General features: G+C 48.7%; 4 protein-coding genes across 4 annotated transcripts; 2 read left to right on the top strand and 2 right to left on the bottom strand.

The window, feature by feature from the left end:
- Window positions 1–1,797: 1,797 nt before the first annotated feature.
- LOC119556373 (nuclear pore complex protein Nup205) lies at window positions 1,798–8,973 on the bottom strand. Its single transcript, XM_037868540.1, has 11 exons — window positions 8,849–8,973; window positions 8,624–8,769; window positions 8,229–8,552; window positions 8,056–8,157; window positions 7,336–7,898; window positions 6,711–7,229; window positions 5,098–6,649; window positions 3,662–5,031; window positions 2,542–3,603; window positions 2,325–2,482; window positions 1,798–2,267 (listed from the first exon to the last, which is right to left on the bottom strand). The coding sequence occupies exons 1-11, from the start codon at window positions 8,853–8,855 to the stop codon at window positions 1,855–1,857; spliced, it is 6,216 nt and encodes a 2,071-aa protein (XP_037724468.1). The 5' UTR covers window positions 8,856–8,973; the 3' UTR covers window positions 1,798–1,854.
- A 462-nt stretch (window positions 8,974–9,435) lies between these two features.
- LOC119557655 (pneumococcal serine-rich repeat protein-like) lies at window positions 9,436–10,100 on the bottom strand. Its single transcript, XM_037870509.1, has 2 exons — window positions 9,957–10,100; window positions 9,436–9,903 (listed from the first exon to the last, which is right to left on the bottom strand). Exons 1-2 carry the CDS (start codon window positions 10,069–10,071, stop codon window positions 9,473–9,475), a joined length of 546 nt encoding a protein of 181 aa, XP_037726437.1. The 5' UTR covers window positions 10,072–10,100; the 3' UTR covers window positions 9,436–9,472.
- A 956-nt stretch (window positions 10,101–11,056) lies between these two features.
- On the top strand, window positions 11,057–12,953 carry LOC119555883. The gene is made up of 3 exons (XM_037867541.1): window positions 11,057–11,198; window positions 11,253–11,570; window positions 12,919–12,953. Exons 1-3 carry the CDS (start codon window positions 11,057–11,059, stop codon window positions 12,951–12,953), a joined length of 495 nt encoding a protein of 164 aa, XP_037723469.1.
- A 520-nt stretch (window positions 12,954–13,473) lies between these two features.
- LOC119557324 (cap-specific mRNA (nucleoside-2'-O-)-methyltransferase 1) lies at window positions 13,474–16,660 on the top strand. The gene is made up of 2 exons (XM_037870045.1): window positions 13,474–14,225; window positions 14,498–16,660. The coding sequence occupies exons 1-2, from the start codon at window positions 13,577–13,579 to the stop codon at window positions 16,219–16,221; spliced, it is 2,373 nt and encodes a 790-aa protein (XP_037725973.1). The 5' UTR covers window positions 13,474–13,576; the 3' UTR covers window positions 16,222–16,660.
- The last annotated feature ends 689 nt before the right edge of the window (window positions 16,661–17,349 follow it).

Genomic DNA, 17,349 nt, shown 5'->3' with positions numbered 1-17,349 from the left:
TCGATATAGGGAGCTTTCGGACCGAATTTTCCGATGAAATGTATAACATTTTCCGGAAAATGGTCCGTTTATCATACTACATTTTCCACGCGTAAAAACCTTTGAAACCGGTTTTTACGTGCTCTGGTTTTCGAAAAGCTTATGTTATAGTTTCGTCATAGGAATGTTTCATGTAGTCACCGTTTCTTTCTACTTAAAGCTTGTTTACACTAAGGTGGAGTTATGGGGTTATTGGCTCATACCCTCTTCCTGTTGAGTTTAGCCTTTGGAAACGGCAGAGATTTTTGTCAAATGTGAAACTCCGATTTCCAAAGAGCACATCCAACATCAACAATCCGATAGAAGCTGATCTGAACAGCTGTGTCTTATGAAACCATATCTGTTTCCGTTTCAAATGTTCCCTGTTATTATTGTTTACATTTTCGTAGTCCGTCGTAAAGTCCGTCAAATTTGGATGGTGGAATAGCTGGGAAATTTTCGGAGCGGCAAATTCTTATGGACCATCAGTTTAACGCATAATACCCCCTTCCCATACAGATCATGCGCCTTCCATTTTCGATTGTTCCCTGTCATCATTGTTTACGTTTTCGTAGTGAAGGTTTCAATTTCTACTGTCAACAAGAGGACCTCAGAGTTCCACCAAACAAACATAATATATCGCATAAAAGAATCCGTCAAATTTGGATGGGGAACTAACTTTCGGAACGGCAAAACCTTATGGACCATCCGTTCAACGGATGGTAGATGGTGGATGTATCTCTGTGGGAAGACGCTATAGAGTAAACTTTATTGGTAGATTTCTGTGGTCATACTCGGCCACGAGGACGCTGTTTGACATATGAAAAGAAAACATTGGCAAAACAATTGCTTCCCCTAAGCGTTAAAATCAAAACAAACAACAGCTGACATAACTCGCTAAATGGGATGACCTAGTGTAAACAGTTTTTTGGAGTAATAAGGTTATTGGCCCACTCAATAGTTACCCGACATGGCTATTATTAGACAGCTGTTTTTATATGTGACGATACAATTATCGCCAAATTTAATTGCTCTTGTGATGGTGACAAGTAATCTATATTTTTTTCTTTTAATAATAAGAACGATATTAGTTCTTTAGTACTTTTCAAAAGGCAAAGAAAATATTTTTGTTTTCAACTCTCTAAGGGTGTTGAATGGGTAAAGATGGAGTTTGTGTGAAAAAGCTAATAAACAGCTGACCGACATTGGCCAATTTAACAGTTTGGCGAATAGATACCATAATGCCCTCTGCACACATCCACTTAAAATTGCTGTTGCGGAATTTGGTCGCTGAAGCGGAGTCCCCCTCTGTGTGAATAGGGTGTTACTCTTCTTTCATGGGCTGCGTTCAGCAGAACAACATGATCATTGATCCTTTTTGGACCAGAAATCAGTGATCAAGTTTGTCCTTTGTGATCAAGCTATGTGCATTAATGTATCTCCAAAAACAGCAAAGTTAATCTGATCATTCCCATCGATGCTTTATCATGTAATTGTCTGATCCGCGGGATTTATATACATATTATTTATAGGGTCGGAAATGTCTCGTTCACTGCGTTGCGATCTTCTGACTGAAATCATAATAAACGCAGAAAAGGCTGGTAATAATTAGATTGGCGAGAAATATCGTTCAAAAAATATTCAGTGGATCTTTACCATCTGTATTTGTAGGATGAAAAAACAGTGTCCTGAACTAGAAAGGGACAGACTTACAGAGGAACTTTAAGATAACTTCACTGCGTACAATTCCATTGACTATAATAGCAAATTGCCTTTAGCTTAGAAAAATCAACATACATTTTTATTTGAATCATTAAACTAAATTGTGGTTCGCGCCTACGAGATGAACGTGGAATTGTCGCCATTGGGAGTGACAGGAGCGAATTGGACGAGCGCCTTGATCCGGCGCAGCAGCGAGGCATTGAAGCCCTTGCACTTGACCGTGTAGTCCTCGCTGGCCGTGATTAGCTGCGTGCAGAAGGTCTCGTTGAAGGTGGAGATGAGCAGCTGTTTGAGCTGCAGGATCTCGTCCTGCGAAGCATTCAGCACGGACACATTGTTGCCGCTGTCCAGGAGGCTCTCGTTTATGGCGTTGCGATTCTCATTGGCGTAGACGACGGCGTTGCGCAGGTAGAAGTCCAGGTGGATCCACAGCAGATAAAGGTTTTGCTCGGCGATGAAGACGGCCTGCATCAGTTCGTTGCGCTTCTCGTTGTGCCGCTGGCTCAGTTCCACATAGCTTTGTTTGCCTTTGGAGTAAAATGATGAGTTTGGGTATAGACTAAGCATAGGATAGGAGCACTCACCGTTGGGACCGAAGCTGATGTTGGGCAGGGATGCGCGTTGCTGGAGCAGATTGTCGGCGATCGACTTCTGCGAGAGGTAGTAGCCAATGGAGCCCTTCAGCTGGTTAAGGATTGTGTGCATGATGGCCGTCAGCTTCTTGCTGTCCATTTTGCCAGTGCTTCAAGAAGATGTAAAATAAATATATATAATATATACACAAAGCCGATTAGAACTTACAGTGGCGTCACATCGTTGATCATGGTGGTCAACAAGTACTTGGAGGTCATGCTGTCCTTGACATGGCTGGTGACCGCATTGCGGCAGTAGAGCGATAGGTTGGCGGCGATGTCCAGGAAATACTTGACGCGCAGCGTTTTCGAGCTCTCGGCAGGCTCACTGTGCTCCTGATCCTGCTGCAGCATGCGCCTAATGGTAAGCTCACTGACGGAGAAGCGCCCAAAGACTACGATCATTAGCTGCTGCAGGCGACCCAGACGGTTGCGCAGCTCCAGGTCGTTCTCCACGTCCAGACTGTCCTCCAACGTGGTCACCTCGTGCGTGGTGGTGCGGGCAAACAGATTGGTGATGACTGCCAGCTGCTGCAGGTGGCCCAGATCCATGAAGGGAGTGGCCGTGCGCAGCATCGCCTCCACCATGTCGATGTGGGCAAACAGGAAGTTGAGAACCTGCAGGGCGGCGGAATTGTTTCGCGATCCCAGCGTGTTGACAATGGCATCGCAGAGGGCCAAAGCTGGCGACAGGATCGCCCGGAAGCGCTCGTCGACGGCCGGCAGGAAGGACTGCGGCTCGTTGCGCTTCAGCTCGCTGCCCTTCAGGTCGGGCTGCAGGTCATAGACCCGCATATTCGACAGCACGCCCAGCGCTCGCTCGGCCAGGATCAGGCGGGCGCCCACGGCTGTGTTCGCCATCCGCGTGAGGAAGGCCATCCGCGACTCGTAGACGTAGAGTGGTCTCAGGTGATCGGGCACCGGTTGCAGGATCGCGCACAGCGACTCATTGGACTTGCCCAGGCTGTCCAGCATGTGCTTTAGGTAGCCGCGCGTGGCCACAAAGTCGCAGAGCGTGCTCACCGCATGCAGCTCGGAGATCATGTCCAGGCACGCCAGTGCTAGCATCCGGCACACGTCGTGCCCGGTCACCGCGTCGTGGCAGATGGTGTCGATCAGCTTTTCGCCAAACGTTCCTATCACGTCGGCAGCCATGGCCTTTAGCCGCTGGCGGTCGTCGCGCCGCAGCTCTATGTTGGTTATCCCTGAGCTCTCTTGGCGGGATGTGACCCTGTAATTGGTTGCGAATTTATTAGCAAGCATTAGGTGACGCATGGGAAGGCACTTACGATTCCTGGTACTCCAGCTGTTCGTCGGAGCGAAGTCGCTTCGCAATCCGCAGACAGTTCAGCAGGGCACTGTACAAATTGATGCGCAGCTTCTGCGACTTCACCTCGCTGATCATGATCCACTCGACGAGGCTCTTGAGAATGAACCGCAGATTGCTGCTGTTGGCACCGGCCTCCCTTCCTCCATCCGTGCCATTGGCCAGACCGTTGCCGAGGCTCCTATGTCCCAGACTCAGCTTGGCCGCCTGGGACTCGATGCCGTTCCCATTCGTCAGAGACTCGTCGTTGGCCTGATCCTCAGTTCGCTGGTCCTCCACCTGGTAGCAGCAGTACCGCAGATTGGCCAGCAGCAGAAGCACCGTCTCGCTGACCTGAATGGAGATCTCGATGATTGGCTGAATAGGCTGCACTTTGATCAGGATCTTCTCGATAATGTCGATGATGTGTTGACGCCGTAACGTCACTGGCAGCACGGCCTCGGGCATGCTGCTGAAGAGCACCTGCACCAGTTGGCCCCATGCTTCCATGAAGGCTAGAGTGGCACAGCGCTGGGTCCGCACCCGGTTGAGGCTCACAGCGTGCTTCAGCAACAATGTGATCTCAGTGGAGATGGCCTTCCGCTGCCCGCTGACTATGGTACTCTGCACCATGCGCAGTTCGTCGTACAGGATGTCGTGCAGCTTACGCACGTTGATCAAGTTCGCCGGGGAATTGGTTCCAGATTCGGCAGGGGACTCGCAGTCCCGGAGCAGTTGAGCGGTCAGCTGGGTGTCGAAGAACTCCAGTTGCGGGTGAGTTAAGGTGTCGACCTCCAGGACAAGGCAATCGAGCAGTCGGTTGGCATGCAGCCCCTGCGACGTCTCCTGGAGCAGCGCCGGCTTCAGGGCGCTGGATCCAGTTCCTGAGGCTCCGCCAGGTCCCGAGCCCGATCCAGATCCAGAGCCATTTATCGACCCTCCGCCCGGCAACAGATCCATGGCGAAGAAGGGCGCCGACGGTGTCATCAGGCTGTGACCGAGTTCCATCGGCAAGCCATGCGCCGAGCGCTGTGCCTCCGATCCGTTGCCCATCAGCAAGATGTCACACAGCAGGTTGTAGCGCGTTGTCTGGCCATGTGTGGCCGCCAACTTGACATCGATGGACACGCAGTTGAGCAGGTGACTCATAGCGTGCAGCACATGATCCTCGCGGTGCTGACGAAAGGGCAGGGAGTTGAGGTGTCGCAGCAGAAAGTCGTTGCAAGTCAGGCGGAAGTAGCGAAGTATCGTCTCCGTGGTGCGGCGGTTGGCGCAGAGTCCGTGGAACAGGTGGTAGATGCGCTCCACGATGTTCGCCGTGTGCTCGCAGTACTCCTCGCTGTGCCGTTGTTGCTGTAAAAACAGAAGGCAAAAGGATTAATTAGGAAATCTATCTATCGTCAAATGGATTGAACCTACCTCCAGGTACTTTTCCAGCAGCAACACCAAGGAGTTCACGCACGAGCAGTGCATCTCTATGCCCAGGTGCTGCTTCTCGTTGGCCATAAAGTCGCGCAGCACGTCCACGCCAAGCAGAAAGTAGACAAAATTGGGCAACTGTTGGCTGAGATTCACCTCGAACATCTGGACGATTGCCTCCTTCAGCTGCAGCTCGATACGCGCCGGCTTGCGCTCCAGTGCGGCCTCTTCTGTATTCAATTCTATTCGTGACTCCGACGTGGGATCCTCCCGTTCCCTATTTCGCTCCCGTTCCCTTTCGACATCATCCCCGAAGCCCAGGAACGGGACATGATCGTTGAGGGCCAGCTCGTCGAGTAGCTCGTCATTATGCTTGGCCACGCCCACATCCATCTCGAGGCACTCGACGAATCCCTGCCGGATCTCAAGCTTCTCGTTGCTGCCCTGGGCGTACATGCTGAGGATCTGGGCGGAGACGTTCGGCAGCTGGGTTACTGCACTCAGGATCTTGACGGCGGCCAGTGAGTGACGCGGCAACCAGCTGTTGTAGGTCACAAACTTGACGATGTTCAGCACGTGGTCGGGCTTGCGGCTGCGCGGATTCAGGTCCAAGAGCATGCGATTCAGTCCGGACAGCATGATGGGACAATTGGCAGCCGAATGGGTCTCGAAGAAGGCGTTCTGCTTGGCCAGCGCGGCTTCGAGCAGCAGCAGGGCGTACAGGGAGCACTCCTCGAGCAGTTCTTTGCCGTGGAAGCGGTTGTAGTCGTCCAGCCTATCACGCGCCTCCTCCACGATGCGCAGTATAAGTTGCAGCATATTGGACTTGACCTGCAGCTGCATCATTACGTGGAAGCCGGGATAGGGATGCTCGTCGCGTGCCTCCTGGAAGTCGGTGGCCCGCGGTCGGTAGGTGGCCAGCAGATAGTACAGCAGTTTCAGGCACTGGGCGCCCACCTGCCACTTCTCGGCGGGATCCTTGTACGCCCGATTGTAGAACTTGAGCAGCACAGACTCTAGCACAAAATTGAGGTAGGCATCGTAGCCGGGTTTCCGCGGCCCCACGCCCAGACTCTTGGGCATATTCCCGGTCATAAGTGTGTAGAGCAGCTGGAGAATGCCTCGGGTCAGCTTGTATTGCTCCAGGCGACTCTCGTTCTGATCGATCTCCTCCGCTAGACTGCACTGGCCGTAGTTGCTCGACACCGGGACGGTGGGTATGATCTGCGAGTCCTCCAGGTGGAACCAGATGGCGCGCGCCGTCTCCTTGGATTTCGCCAGGGCGGCCAGCGTGAAGAGGATCTCCGCCTTGAGCAGCAGCGGCGTAGAGCAAGCCACCAGGCCCAGCAGCACCTGCGGCGGCTGCCAGTTCGCCTGCTCACAGATCATAATGCGCGAGATCTCGTCGTGCTCGGCCACAGCCTGAATAATGCCCATGACGGCCACCAGGTGCTCCGCTTCCCTTTGAGTGATGATCCTTGGGGTCGACCGGCTGCGGTAGATGGTCTCGCCGCCTGTGGTAATGCTGGTGTTGAAGTCGTTGCGCATCAAACTGGATAAATCAAGCAGTATCGTTAGAGGAATGTGGAGATCCCCAGTATATAAGTACATACTTGTAGTAGTTCGCCAGCGTAGTGAAGAAGTGATCCCAACTGACGGTATAGGTGCCAGTGGTCACCTGGGGCAGCTTAAGCATGTTGAAAGCGCAGCGCGCGGCGAACTCGGTGCGCGTGAGGCCGGATATCATCTTGAGGTAGGATTTAAATAGGGTCTGAGGTAGCAGCTCGCTTGCCAAGCTAATAAACTTAAACAGGGACACCGAGCGCGAGGTGTTCTTGAACGCTGTGGTCTGTATAACTCCGAAAGAGGAGCCCGTGGGATCACTTGGGCCCCAGTACTCGTTGCAAAGCTTTATGCTAACCCGCGGATCGCCGTACAGCTTGGCCACGCACAGCATTAGCAGCTCGAAGTTAGAGTCCAGGTTTGGCGGCGGCTCAAGGCCTTCGTTCAGGAAGCTGATCACCGTGCGTGCCGATTCGTCGGCCCGACCGCGCAGCTCCGACACCTTGGCGTGCATGAAGTCGATGAAGTCCGTGATGAGCAAGTGCACGCGGCGGTAGATGAACTCGGTGCTGCAGGAAAAGATGAAGGAATGTTGGTGGTGCATATTAGATTCTTAATCTTAAAGATTTTCCCGATGCAACTTTTGGTTTTGGGACATTAGTTGGCATTACTTACTTGTAGACAAGATCCTTTTCGAGCAGCAGGCGGTGGAAGAAGCCAAATACCTGAGCTCCCAGAGCCTCGTCGATGAGGATCTCATCACGATTGATGGCCGACAGGGCGGCGGCCTGCAGCTGGCCGGGAGCATGTCGCAGGCTGGCCAGTGTCAACCCAAAGCTGTAGGTGATGATGGCGTCCAGGCGCGGGGTTTGCCAGCTGCTCTGCGCGTACAGAGCCTCCAGGAAGCCCTTGGCGAACTCCGGATCGCTGAGGATCGGCAGGCGGGCTGTGTGCGGATTGATATACTCGCTGACCAGCAGCACCGAAGTGTCGTACGCGTACAGCAGGGCCATCAGCATTATCAGGGTCACATCGTCGATGTTGCCGTCCGCGTCGTTGGTCTTCCGGCTGGCCAGCTGCTGCAAAAGCCGGATGGCAATGGATCGCGGCAGGCCGCGCTGGGCTGACCAGTGGAACAGGGCCATGGCCACTGCCCGTTGGATGTCCTCGTACAGGCCGAGCACCTGGTTTTTGTGCTTCTTGGAGCCGAAGGCGCGGTTTTTGGTCAGCAGTATGCACTGGAAGGGATTAAAATGGTTGGTAGAACTATTAATTTGGGTATAGTTATATATGTAAATGGAGAACAAGATTTCATATCTGATGAAATTCAGAGGTGGCACAAAATAATGGTTAAAGAAAAGGACTGAGAGGTCCTATATAGAAACACAAACTCACCTCCTTGTCCACATCCATCTCTTCGAGCAGCTCCAGCAGGCGTCCCAGTATGTTGGAGTCCTCCACGAGACTCTGGGCATAGTTGGTGACCAGGCAGGTGATCTATTTGGAAGATGTGAGAAAACCAGGTTTAGTGGATCCGGTACTGTGTATATGCCAATCTTAGAACCCACCTCCCTGGGCAGCTCTGTGCTCCAGGAAACGCCGCTGACCGTCTGGAACATGTCGCGCAGGGCGCAACTGATGGCTTTCCGGCCGTCATAGTAGAGGAGCACCGCCACCAGGCCTCTGGGCAGACCTGGGTGATGCATCTGCTGACGCTGGGCGGTGCAGAGCAGCTCCACGGCGAACACCTCGTCCAGGTCGAACATGTCAGAGAGGATGAGCGCCTCATCGACCAGGTCCTGTGAGAGTTTTATCTTCCGTGATTGTCCCGGCAGCGGGATACCCTCGTTCAAGGCATTCCTCAGGTGGCAGCGGCTCTTTTCGCTCTTGGCCTGCCAAGAATAAGAGTTGCAAGGATTAGTTAACTGCATCAGCTTAGTGGAACACCTAGGACTCTACCCACCGGATTGCGCAGGAAGTTGGTGAAGCTGTGCTTGTACTTCTTGAGGCACAGCTCCAGATCCGTGATGACGCCACTGGGATTGGCCACCGTCGCCTGGAAAACGCTGTACAGATGCTTGTACGGCGTCCACATGTCCTCGGTAACACCTGTGGGCGGAGGAAATGGGTTGTACTGGGTGCTATTGAAGGTTGCCCAGTGATTGGGCGATCGGGAAGCCTCACTCACCATCCATTTCACTTGGTTTCGCAGTTCTCGATCAGAATGGCAATAAAACGCGGCAAGTCTGCTTCGGTTGCGACAAGGCGCCGGCTGCCAGGGATGGGTACTTGTGTTTTGTTTTACCGTCCGGCAACCCTGGCAGTTAGCGGAGACAACCACCAGGCATTGCGAATGGTTTTGATGAGATCGATCGACCATTTTTGGTGTTATCAATATGTGATCGTTTATATTTTATACTTTTTAAAATAATTGGTAATGTTCAAAGTTAGCGTCGAATTTATGTATTATGTATTTTTTTAGTATAACATATAAACTTATCAGTTTATCGATCAACCAACATAATGATTACAAAACGTTGTATATGATGAGAAACAATTAACATGGATACATAACAGAAAAGGTGATTAACAATTCTTATAATAATTGCTCAAAAAAACAAAATAAGTTTTAGCGTAACTATTTACCTAGCAAATCCTTTTTTATATCAGAATGAATAACAGGGCCATACATTTAATTTTTTAGTAACAACCATAAGATGACAAAACTGACTTTCGATTTGCTAATAATAGCTAGAGATATTTATTGAATCGGGAAAATATCATATTTTAGGCGTAGAATGAGGTTTCGATCTTAGTCTAACCATGCTGGATAGTGCGGGGGAACGCCTTCTGGAGGACCAGCAGCGGTAGTGGAAGAATTGGCAGCAGCGGAAGTGGAAGAAGTGTCAGCAGCGGAAGTGGAAGTGGCAGCATCGGATGTGGAAGAAATGGCAGCAGCGGAAGTTGATGAAGTGTCAGCAGCGGAAGTGGAAGTGGCAGCATCGGATGTGGAAGAAATGGCAGCAGCGGAAGTGGAAGAAGTGTCAGCAGCGGTAGTGGAAGAAATGACGTCAGCGGAAGTGGAAGTAGTGTCAGGCGCTGAAGCTGATGAAGTGGCAGCATCGGAAGTGGAAGAAATGGCAGCAGCGGAAGTTGATGAAGTGTCAGCAGCGAAAGTTGCAGCAGCTGTCACCGGTTTAGGCGGTCTTCCGATCCTCTGCTTAGCCAGTTGGGGGATCTTGCCTGAATGAAATCACTCACTAAGTATTTGCCCTTTATATTGGAGCTCAACTCACTGTAAACTAGGTCCTGGATAACGCCACGAGCCTGCGGTTCCGCCTCCAAGCCAAGGTCCTCAAGCAGACCGTCCCCGAACTCCAGATCAGCACGGATATCCAATTTCTCGGCCATCGTTAGTAAGAATATTTTTTAAGTACTTTTAAACGTCTTGACAGTCTGCTTAGGCCAACTTGATCAACTTAAATAGATTTAGGGTTGCAGGTTGCTTGGCCGAAACTCTGGACTTATGGTATTTCCATGAAGATAAACCCAAGAATCATTATTTACCTGATACGTCAGAAATCAAATCAGAAGTGGTGACTCGGCTAGTGATTTGTTGGGCTTGTTTTAAGAACGAATATGCTGCGCGTTCTTGAGACAAGAATAAATCATTCTTAAGCCCACGATTCAAGAACATTACTCAGTAAATAGGAAAAAAAAGTACGATTTCTACTAAACCTAAGAATAATATATTCAAAAATAAAGATTTTTCTTGAAAAGCACAATCATTGTTCAATTTATCACTAAAAGTACTTCATTTCAGAGAAAACTGATTTTAATATCTTTAAATAAGGAATACATTTTTCTTATTAGTAGAAGGAATTGCACTTAACTTAAGTACACAAAAATCACAAACATTCTAGAGTAAAGAATAATTAACATATAGTCAACTACAAAATCATTTGAGAATAACTTGTACTTGATTCATGAATATATCGAATAATTATACATATATTTGAAAAAATAATAATGAAAGCTTCATTCTATGGCAAATTGTATATACATTTTTAAATTCTCAATTTTATTTTTATAATTCAGACTTGCTTTAAAAAATATTGGTACTTCATTTAAGCATAATAAATACATGGTTCAAGAACAATTCATACTGGTTTAAGTATGAAACATTCTTAGTATACCACTTTCCTTTAATTCGATTTATAGCACTGTTCCGTTCCACTAAATAATGATTCTTGGGCATGTCTTCATGACAATACCATGAGTCCAGAGTTTCAATCAACTAACCTGCAAAACTGAAATGATTTTAGCCGATCAGGTTGGCCTTAGCAAACTGTCAAGACATTTTAAAGCAATTGAAAACTATTCCCATTATTCCACGATGGACGAGGAAATTAATTACGAGCTGGGCGAGCACAATTTGGATATTCCTGATGACTTATCGTTCGTGGACGGTCTGCTTAAGGCCCGTGGCTTGGAGGCGGGACCGCAGACTCGTAGCGGTATACTGGATCTGATTTACAGTGAGTTGAGCCCCAAATAGAAGGGGTCAATATTTAGTGAGTGATTTCCTTCAGCCTTAGCAAGGGACAAACTGGTGGAGGCCCAAACCTTCGCCCAGCTGGCGAACCGCACCACCGTGACTGTCGAGGATATGCAGATGATGATGCTGAGGAAGACCCGCAAGCTAAGGAAGAGCAAGACACCGAGCGCGCGTTCGATGAAGCTAATAGCCAAAAAAGTCAGCCAGGATTACCTGCCCGATCCGCGTTCGGAGGAGGGATCAATGCTGCCCACCTGGCGCAACTGTCAGGTGGGCGTGATGGCCGAGCTGGCGGGCGAGCTCAAAATGAAAACACCGGTTGCACCACCTGCTGCCACTTCCGATGCTGACAGTTCTTCTTCCACTTCCGATAATGACTATTTCTCCAATTTCGATGAAGAGACTATTTACACTCGCGCTGCTGCCGCATACATGAAAATTAAAATGGGCATGGACATGGACATGGACATGGACAAGGACAAGGACAAGGACAAGGACAAGGACAAGGACAAGGACAAGGACAAGGACAAGGACAAGGACAAGGACAAGGACAAGGACAAGGACAAGGACAAGGACAAGGACAAGGACAAGGACAAGGACAAGGACATGGACATGGACATGGATATGGATATGGACATGGATATGGACATGGACATGGACATGGATATGGATATGGATATGGACATGGACATGGACATGGACATGGACGACATGGACATGGACATGGACCTTTCCTATACTTCCGATCCTGAGACTACTGCCACTTCCGCTTACACTTCTCCCACTCACGCTCCCACTTCTCCCACTTCCGCTTACACTTCTCCCCCTTCCGCTGCTAGACGTGGTTCCAAATCCGTTCCTTCCACCCCCGTTAGCCGTGTGCCGCGAAGGCCACGTATCAGAATTATCCAGCATCATTAGACTATGAACGAAACCTTATTCTGCGCCTTAAATATGTTATTTCTTTGATTTAATAAATATGTATCTAGCTATTAGCTAATCAAATGTCAGTTGGTTGTTATTAGAGAATTATAGGTATAACTAATACTCGATTATATTGAAAAACAAATATATTGTATTGTATTATGTTGTATTCGGAGAAAAGTATATGTACATATATGTAACTGATAGAAGGACGTCCGACCCTATACAGTATCAAACGAAAATACATTCTAACCATGTTGAAGAATAGTGAAGATCCCACATACAACGTTCGAAAGTTTTGATATCAGCTTTTAAGACGAAAAATGATATATACCACCGGAATTGTTATTATTTCAAACCATCATGATCTGATCGAAAAACAAAAACAGTCGATAACGTCAAAACATAGTCCAATCAGCAATTGGATACGGCCCAAAATCAATGGATAGATGTTAGAAAACGTTGTATCCTAACATTGCTGTTAGAAACCCGCTGAAATTTAACATCGAAAAGAAAACTATATTCAAACATTTTACCAACCACTTGCCTTTTTCGGTCTTATCTTTTTTTAACATTTATTTTGAATGCACATCCAGCATTATTTTTCTGGGGTGCTTTCTAGTGGCTCTTAAACTAAATGAATTCCTAAGAAATTGCGATTCCCACCTTCGGAATACGTTAACAAAATGTAATCAATTTTGTAATTTGTAAATTTACTTTTAATGCTTTCCAGAGGCATTTAGATTTTTGAAAAATCCTACGATCTTTTGCCACAGTCTTAACTTCAATTGCAGAGGTGTTCTTTACCTAACCGTTTTCCACATTTGAATTGATATTTGTAAACTGCAAAGGAAAAAGAAATTTTGGTACTGAAATGCTTAAGCTACTGATGTGAAAAGAATTTTGTTCATTTTGCACACCATTTCCGATCAGGGTGCCCTATTAAAAAAAATCAAAAGTATATTTTAATATAATAGCGATATTCCCACGTTGGTGCTTTTCCCTCACTTACGTTTTCTGGCTCTTACGTTTTCTGATAGCGAAATCACGATATAAGTATTTATTTTTATTAAAAAAATATCGATGTATTGTTATTTTGATATTTTTCACATCCCCAACTTGAGACAAGTGGGATTTTTTGTCTCTCTCCCTTACTGACACTGACGTTGGTGCTATCTCCCTCTTACTGACACTTACGTTTGCTAGCACTTACGTTTTCTGGCACTTACGTTTGCTAACACTTACGTTTGCTAATAGCGATAGCTTTATCATGTGAAAAAATATCTCGATATAATTATTCTTATTCAAGAAATATCGATTGACATTTTGATATATTTTTCACATCCCTCTATAAACAAAGTGCTGCAAATTTCGAGGAGGATCCCCAAATCCCAGAGCCCGGTTCAGATTCCAGATCCCAGCGAACAGTGCAAGATGGACGAGCCCTCGGACGATGAGAACTCGGAGCCCACGCCCAAGAAGATCAAGCGGGAGTGGGTGAAGAGCTACTCGAACAAGGCCATGGAGATGATGAAGAAGATGGGTTACGAGAACGACAAGGGTCTGGGCAAGAGCAACCAGGGCCGCCTGGAGCCCGTGATCGCCGTGCAGCAGGATGGACGCCGTGGCTTCGGCCTCAAGCTGGACACCGTCCAATTCTCGGCCGGCCAATGGGATCCTGCCTGCGAGGAGCTCGAGATACCCGAGCCGGTCCTTTGGCTTCACAATCCGGGCGGCGGTGCCGACTCATATAGCCTCGATCAGCTGATGGGGCACGTGGTCACCGGCCCAAAGAAACTGACCCTGGACGAGGAGACACGCTACTGCGATCCGGCCACCCTGCATCACATCCTCAATGCCAAAACCGTATTCGATGATCTCAACGACAGCGAGAAGCGGCGGGCGAGATCCCGCTGCAATCCCTTCGAGACCATCCGCAGCTCCATCTTCCTTAATCGCGCCGCCGTCAAGATGGCCAACATCGACTCCATGTGCGACTTCATGTTCACCAATCCCCGCGATCTTGATGGCCAATCTCTGGTGGCTGCCGACGAGCTCCTCTACTTCACGGACATGTGTGCAGGTGAAGTCTCGGGGAGGGGGAAAACTATTTCGGGGAATCCCCGAATATCAAGTTTCACTTTTGCATGTCTTATCAGTTTGACTAGTCGAGAAATAAACCATAGCCCCTAATGCGGTATAATAACCTCTCAAACCTTTTCATTTTGCATAAACAGAAGGTTTCCGTTTGGTAAGAGCGGTGTTGTACAACTAATACAGATTATAAGGCATTGTCATTCTAGGAAATGAACTCTTTGAAATTGACTTACCTCGACTTCTCATTTTTTTTTACAGGCCCTGGTGGTTTCTCCGAATACGTGCTGTATCGCAAATCCTGGGAAGCCAAGGGATTCGGCTTCACGCTGCGCGGCGCCAATGACTTCAAGCTGGAAAAGTTCTTTGCCGCCTCGCCGGAGTCCTTCGATACCTTCTACGGGGTAAAGGACGATGGCAACATCTTCGACGAAAGCAATCAGGACTCGTTGAACGAATACATCCGTCTGCACACGCCTCATGGCGTTCACTTTGCCATGGCCGACGGCGGCTTCTCGGTGGAGGGTCAGGAGAACATCCAGGAGATCCTGTCAAAGCAGCTGTACCTCTGTCAGTTCCTCACCGCCCTGAAGATCCTGCGCCAGAACGGCAGCTTCGTGTGCAAGGTGTTCGACCTGTTCACACCGTTCAGCGTGGGCCTGGTCTATCTGATGTACAAGTGCTTCCACCAGATAGCCATCATCAAGCCGAACAGCAGCCGGCCAGCGAATTCGGAGCGCTACTTGGTCTGCAAGTACAAACGGTCGGACTCGGAGACGGCGGCCATCATAGCCTACCTGAATGCGGTGAACCTCATGCTGATCGAGGAATCGCAGCAGGAGGATAGCCAAAACGACGTGCTGGAGATCTTCGATGCCAACGAGCTGGCCGAGGACGAGGACTTCCTGCGCTACATCATCGATTCAAACAATGCCATTGGCCGGAAGCAGATCGTGGGCCTGCGCAAGATAGCCGCCTTCGCCCAGAATCCGGAGCTGAAGGAGGCCAAGCAGTCGGAGGTGCGGCAAGAGTGCCTCAAGCGTTGGGGACTGCCGGATAAACTGCGACAGGCGCCGGAGATCAAGCCAACGGACAGGCTTCTGGAGGAACTCCTGGGCGATTGGGCATCCGATCGCAGCTGGCTGAATCTGACGGCCGCCGAGATGAACGGCGTGACGAATCTAAACATGGCCGTAAAGAACGTGGCGGACTGGTACTTTGTGCCCGTGGGTCGCGAGGAGACGAACATCAATGCCTGCACTCTGTTCCTGTGCAAGTCGCGGGGCAATCTGCTCCGCTACACGGAGCACAAGAAGTGGGAGCTGGTGGAGACCGCCTTTGAGGTGCAGCCGCGCTCGATCTTCTTCGGCCAGATTGTGTACGAGTTCTACGGCGAGGGCAGGACGATTCAGCGGGTGGCTGCACTGCACATCATCGATGGCATCTGCCTGGGCGGCATAGACATCCGACGAAGACCGTTCCGCGAACGCGTGAGCATGTGCGATAAGTTTGCCCGGAGTCTGAACAAGCCGCATCGCAAGGAGCGAACGTTTGGAGCGCTACGCAGCAAGCCCTTCTTCCGGCTACGGGATATGGGCAGTTTCTTTGCGGACATGCGGCATTATGTGCTGAAGGATAATTCGCAGAGATTTGGATATGCGCTCGACGACAACAAGTTCTTTGTGCCGGGCGGCATACTGATGTTCTGTGAGCTGACCACCAACTACGTGTCCGCCCACTCGCGATCACGTGGTCAGCTGTACTACTTCAACGTTACGAACAAGGAGTCGTACTACAAGGAGCAGATACCCAGCAAGAAGGCCGCCGAGATCTTCGCCTCGTTCCGCTACAGCTACTCGCGCCGCCTGCTCTGGAAGTGGACGGACCTGCGCCAGGTGGAGGAGCTGGCCACCGAGGACAATCCAAAGATCCTGTTTCGCAGCGACTTCATCAAGTTTATCGCGGACAAGCTGGGCCACAGTTAGGCCAGCCCAACATAGCCATAAGTCTAATTATACATACATACGCGTACGTGTTTTTTAAACCTACCCCGCATGCTTAGGATTTATCTGGAGGTTTTACAACGGATCCCTGCATTTTACTTATTCGATTTAAGTATACAACGATAAATTGTCCGCAGGGACTAAATCATTTTTTTCTGACCATCCCTACTAACTATATTCATATATGTCTGGCCGAAGTGTGCAAATGTTTTATTTCTAAAGATCTTACCAAAGTTCCAACGTCTTTCATTTGGACTGGGTTATTTGGAAATAGTTAATCAAGTTAATTTACTAGCGAAAAGTGACCCTAAGCTGCACTTTCAAACTTGGTCAATTGCATGTAAATTGCCAAAAGGTTTAATTATGTAATAATTTCAACTTAAATTTAATAAAATTCCGCGAAGGAACTAATTTTAGCCAAGCTTTAATGTGTTAATAATGGGTTTTGGGTGACTTCAGACTATAATTTTTCAGCTTTATTTCGTCACAAAAATGTATAGTGATTGTGGGTATATATAAGTTTCGTTTTTCCCCAGTATTTGGTTGAATAATTTGTGAAAATCTTTAATGGCCCATCGTCGCCCACTCGTTCCACGGAGAGTTGTCAGCGGCAGAAAGTTGCATTCGCTGGTCCTTGCAGCTTAATTAATCACCCGATAAAAGGCCGGAGAGCGGACCTCTGGGGAACTGGGTGTACGGATTCCGCACTGTTTGCAGTGGGACAAAAAAGCAAATTGTTGCCCGTACTTGTGCAATTCACGCCACACAACACGGTTACACATTGCCGAAAAGGAAGCTAGGTGGTCAGGGGTTCGGGGTACGAGGTTCGGGGATCAGGGGTCAGAGTTTTGGGGCATGCCACTGACATGCGCCAGTAATTAACGTCCCATTTTGGGTTAGATTACCCATGAATAATTGCGAATGCCGATGGTCGCGCCTGTTGCACAGCGAGAAAAACCAATATCTAATTAATTTCCTTCAATATAGTTTATAAGTATCTTTATTCGTATAAGTTTCAGAACATTATATTCCATTATATCAAATTAGATATAATATATTTTACATAATTATATGTAATACTTATTTGAATACAATATATGTATATATATT

This window comes from Drosophila subpulchrella, chromosome X (genome assembly GCF_014743375.2).
Source record: "Drosophila subpulchrella strain 33 F10 #4 breed RU33 chromosome X, RU_Dsub_v1.1 Primary Assembly, whole genome shotgun sequence".
NCBI classification, from domain to species: domain Eukaryota; kingdom Metazoa; phylum Arthropoda; class Insecta; order Diptera; family Drosophilidae; genus Drosophila; species Drosophila subpulchrella.
This window is presented reverse-complemented; position numbering and strand designations above follow the sequence as displayed.

Excerpts from the sequence above, each read along its gene's own strand:
- LOC119556373 (XM_037868540.1), bottom strand. Across the intron at positions 8,158-8,228 it reads GCACAGAGCTGCCCAGGGAG|ATCACCTGCCTGGTCACCAA; the intron begins GTGGGTTCTAAG and ends TCTTCCAAATAG. Across the intron at positions 5,032-5,097 it reads TGCTGGAAAAGTACCTGGAG|CAACAACGGCACAGCGAGGA; the intron begins GTAGGTTCAATC and ends CTGTTTTTACAG.
- LOC119557655 (XM_037870509.1), bottom strand. The coding sequence starts at position 10,071 with ATGGCCGAGAAATTGGATATCCGTGCTGATCTGGAGTTCGGGGACGGT. Across the intron at positions 9,904-9,956 it reads TATCCAGGACCTAGTTTACA|GCAAGATCCCCCAACTGGCT; the intron begins GTGAGTTGAGCT and ends GATTTCATTCAG.
- LOC119555883 (XM_037867541.1), top strand. The coding sequence starts at position 11,057 with ATGGACGAGGAAATTAATTACGAGCTGGGCGAGCACAATTTGGATATT. Across the intron at positions 11,199-11,252 it reads TATACTGGATCTGATTTACA|CCTTAGCAAGGGACAAACTG; the intron begins GTGAGTTGAGCC and ends GATTTCCTTCAG. Across the intron at positions 11,571-12,918 it reads TGCCACTTCCGATGCTGACA|TCTTAACTTCAATTGCAGAG; the intron begins GTTCTTCTTCCA and ends CTTTTGCCACAG.
- LOC119557324 (XM_037870045.1), top strand. The coding sequence starts at position 13,577 with ATGGACGAGCCCTCGGACGATGAGAACTCGGAGCCCACGCCCAAGAAG. Across the intron at positions 14,226-14,497 it reads CTTCACGGACATGTGTGCAG|GCCCTGGTGGTTTCTCCGAA; the intron begins GTGAAGTCTCGG and ends TTTTTTTTACAG.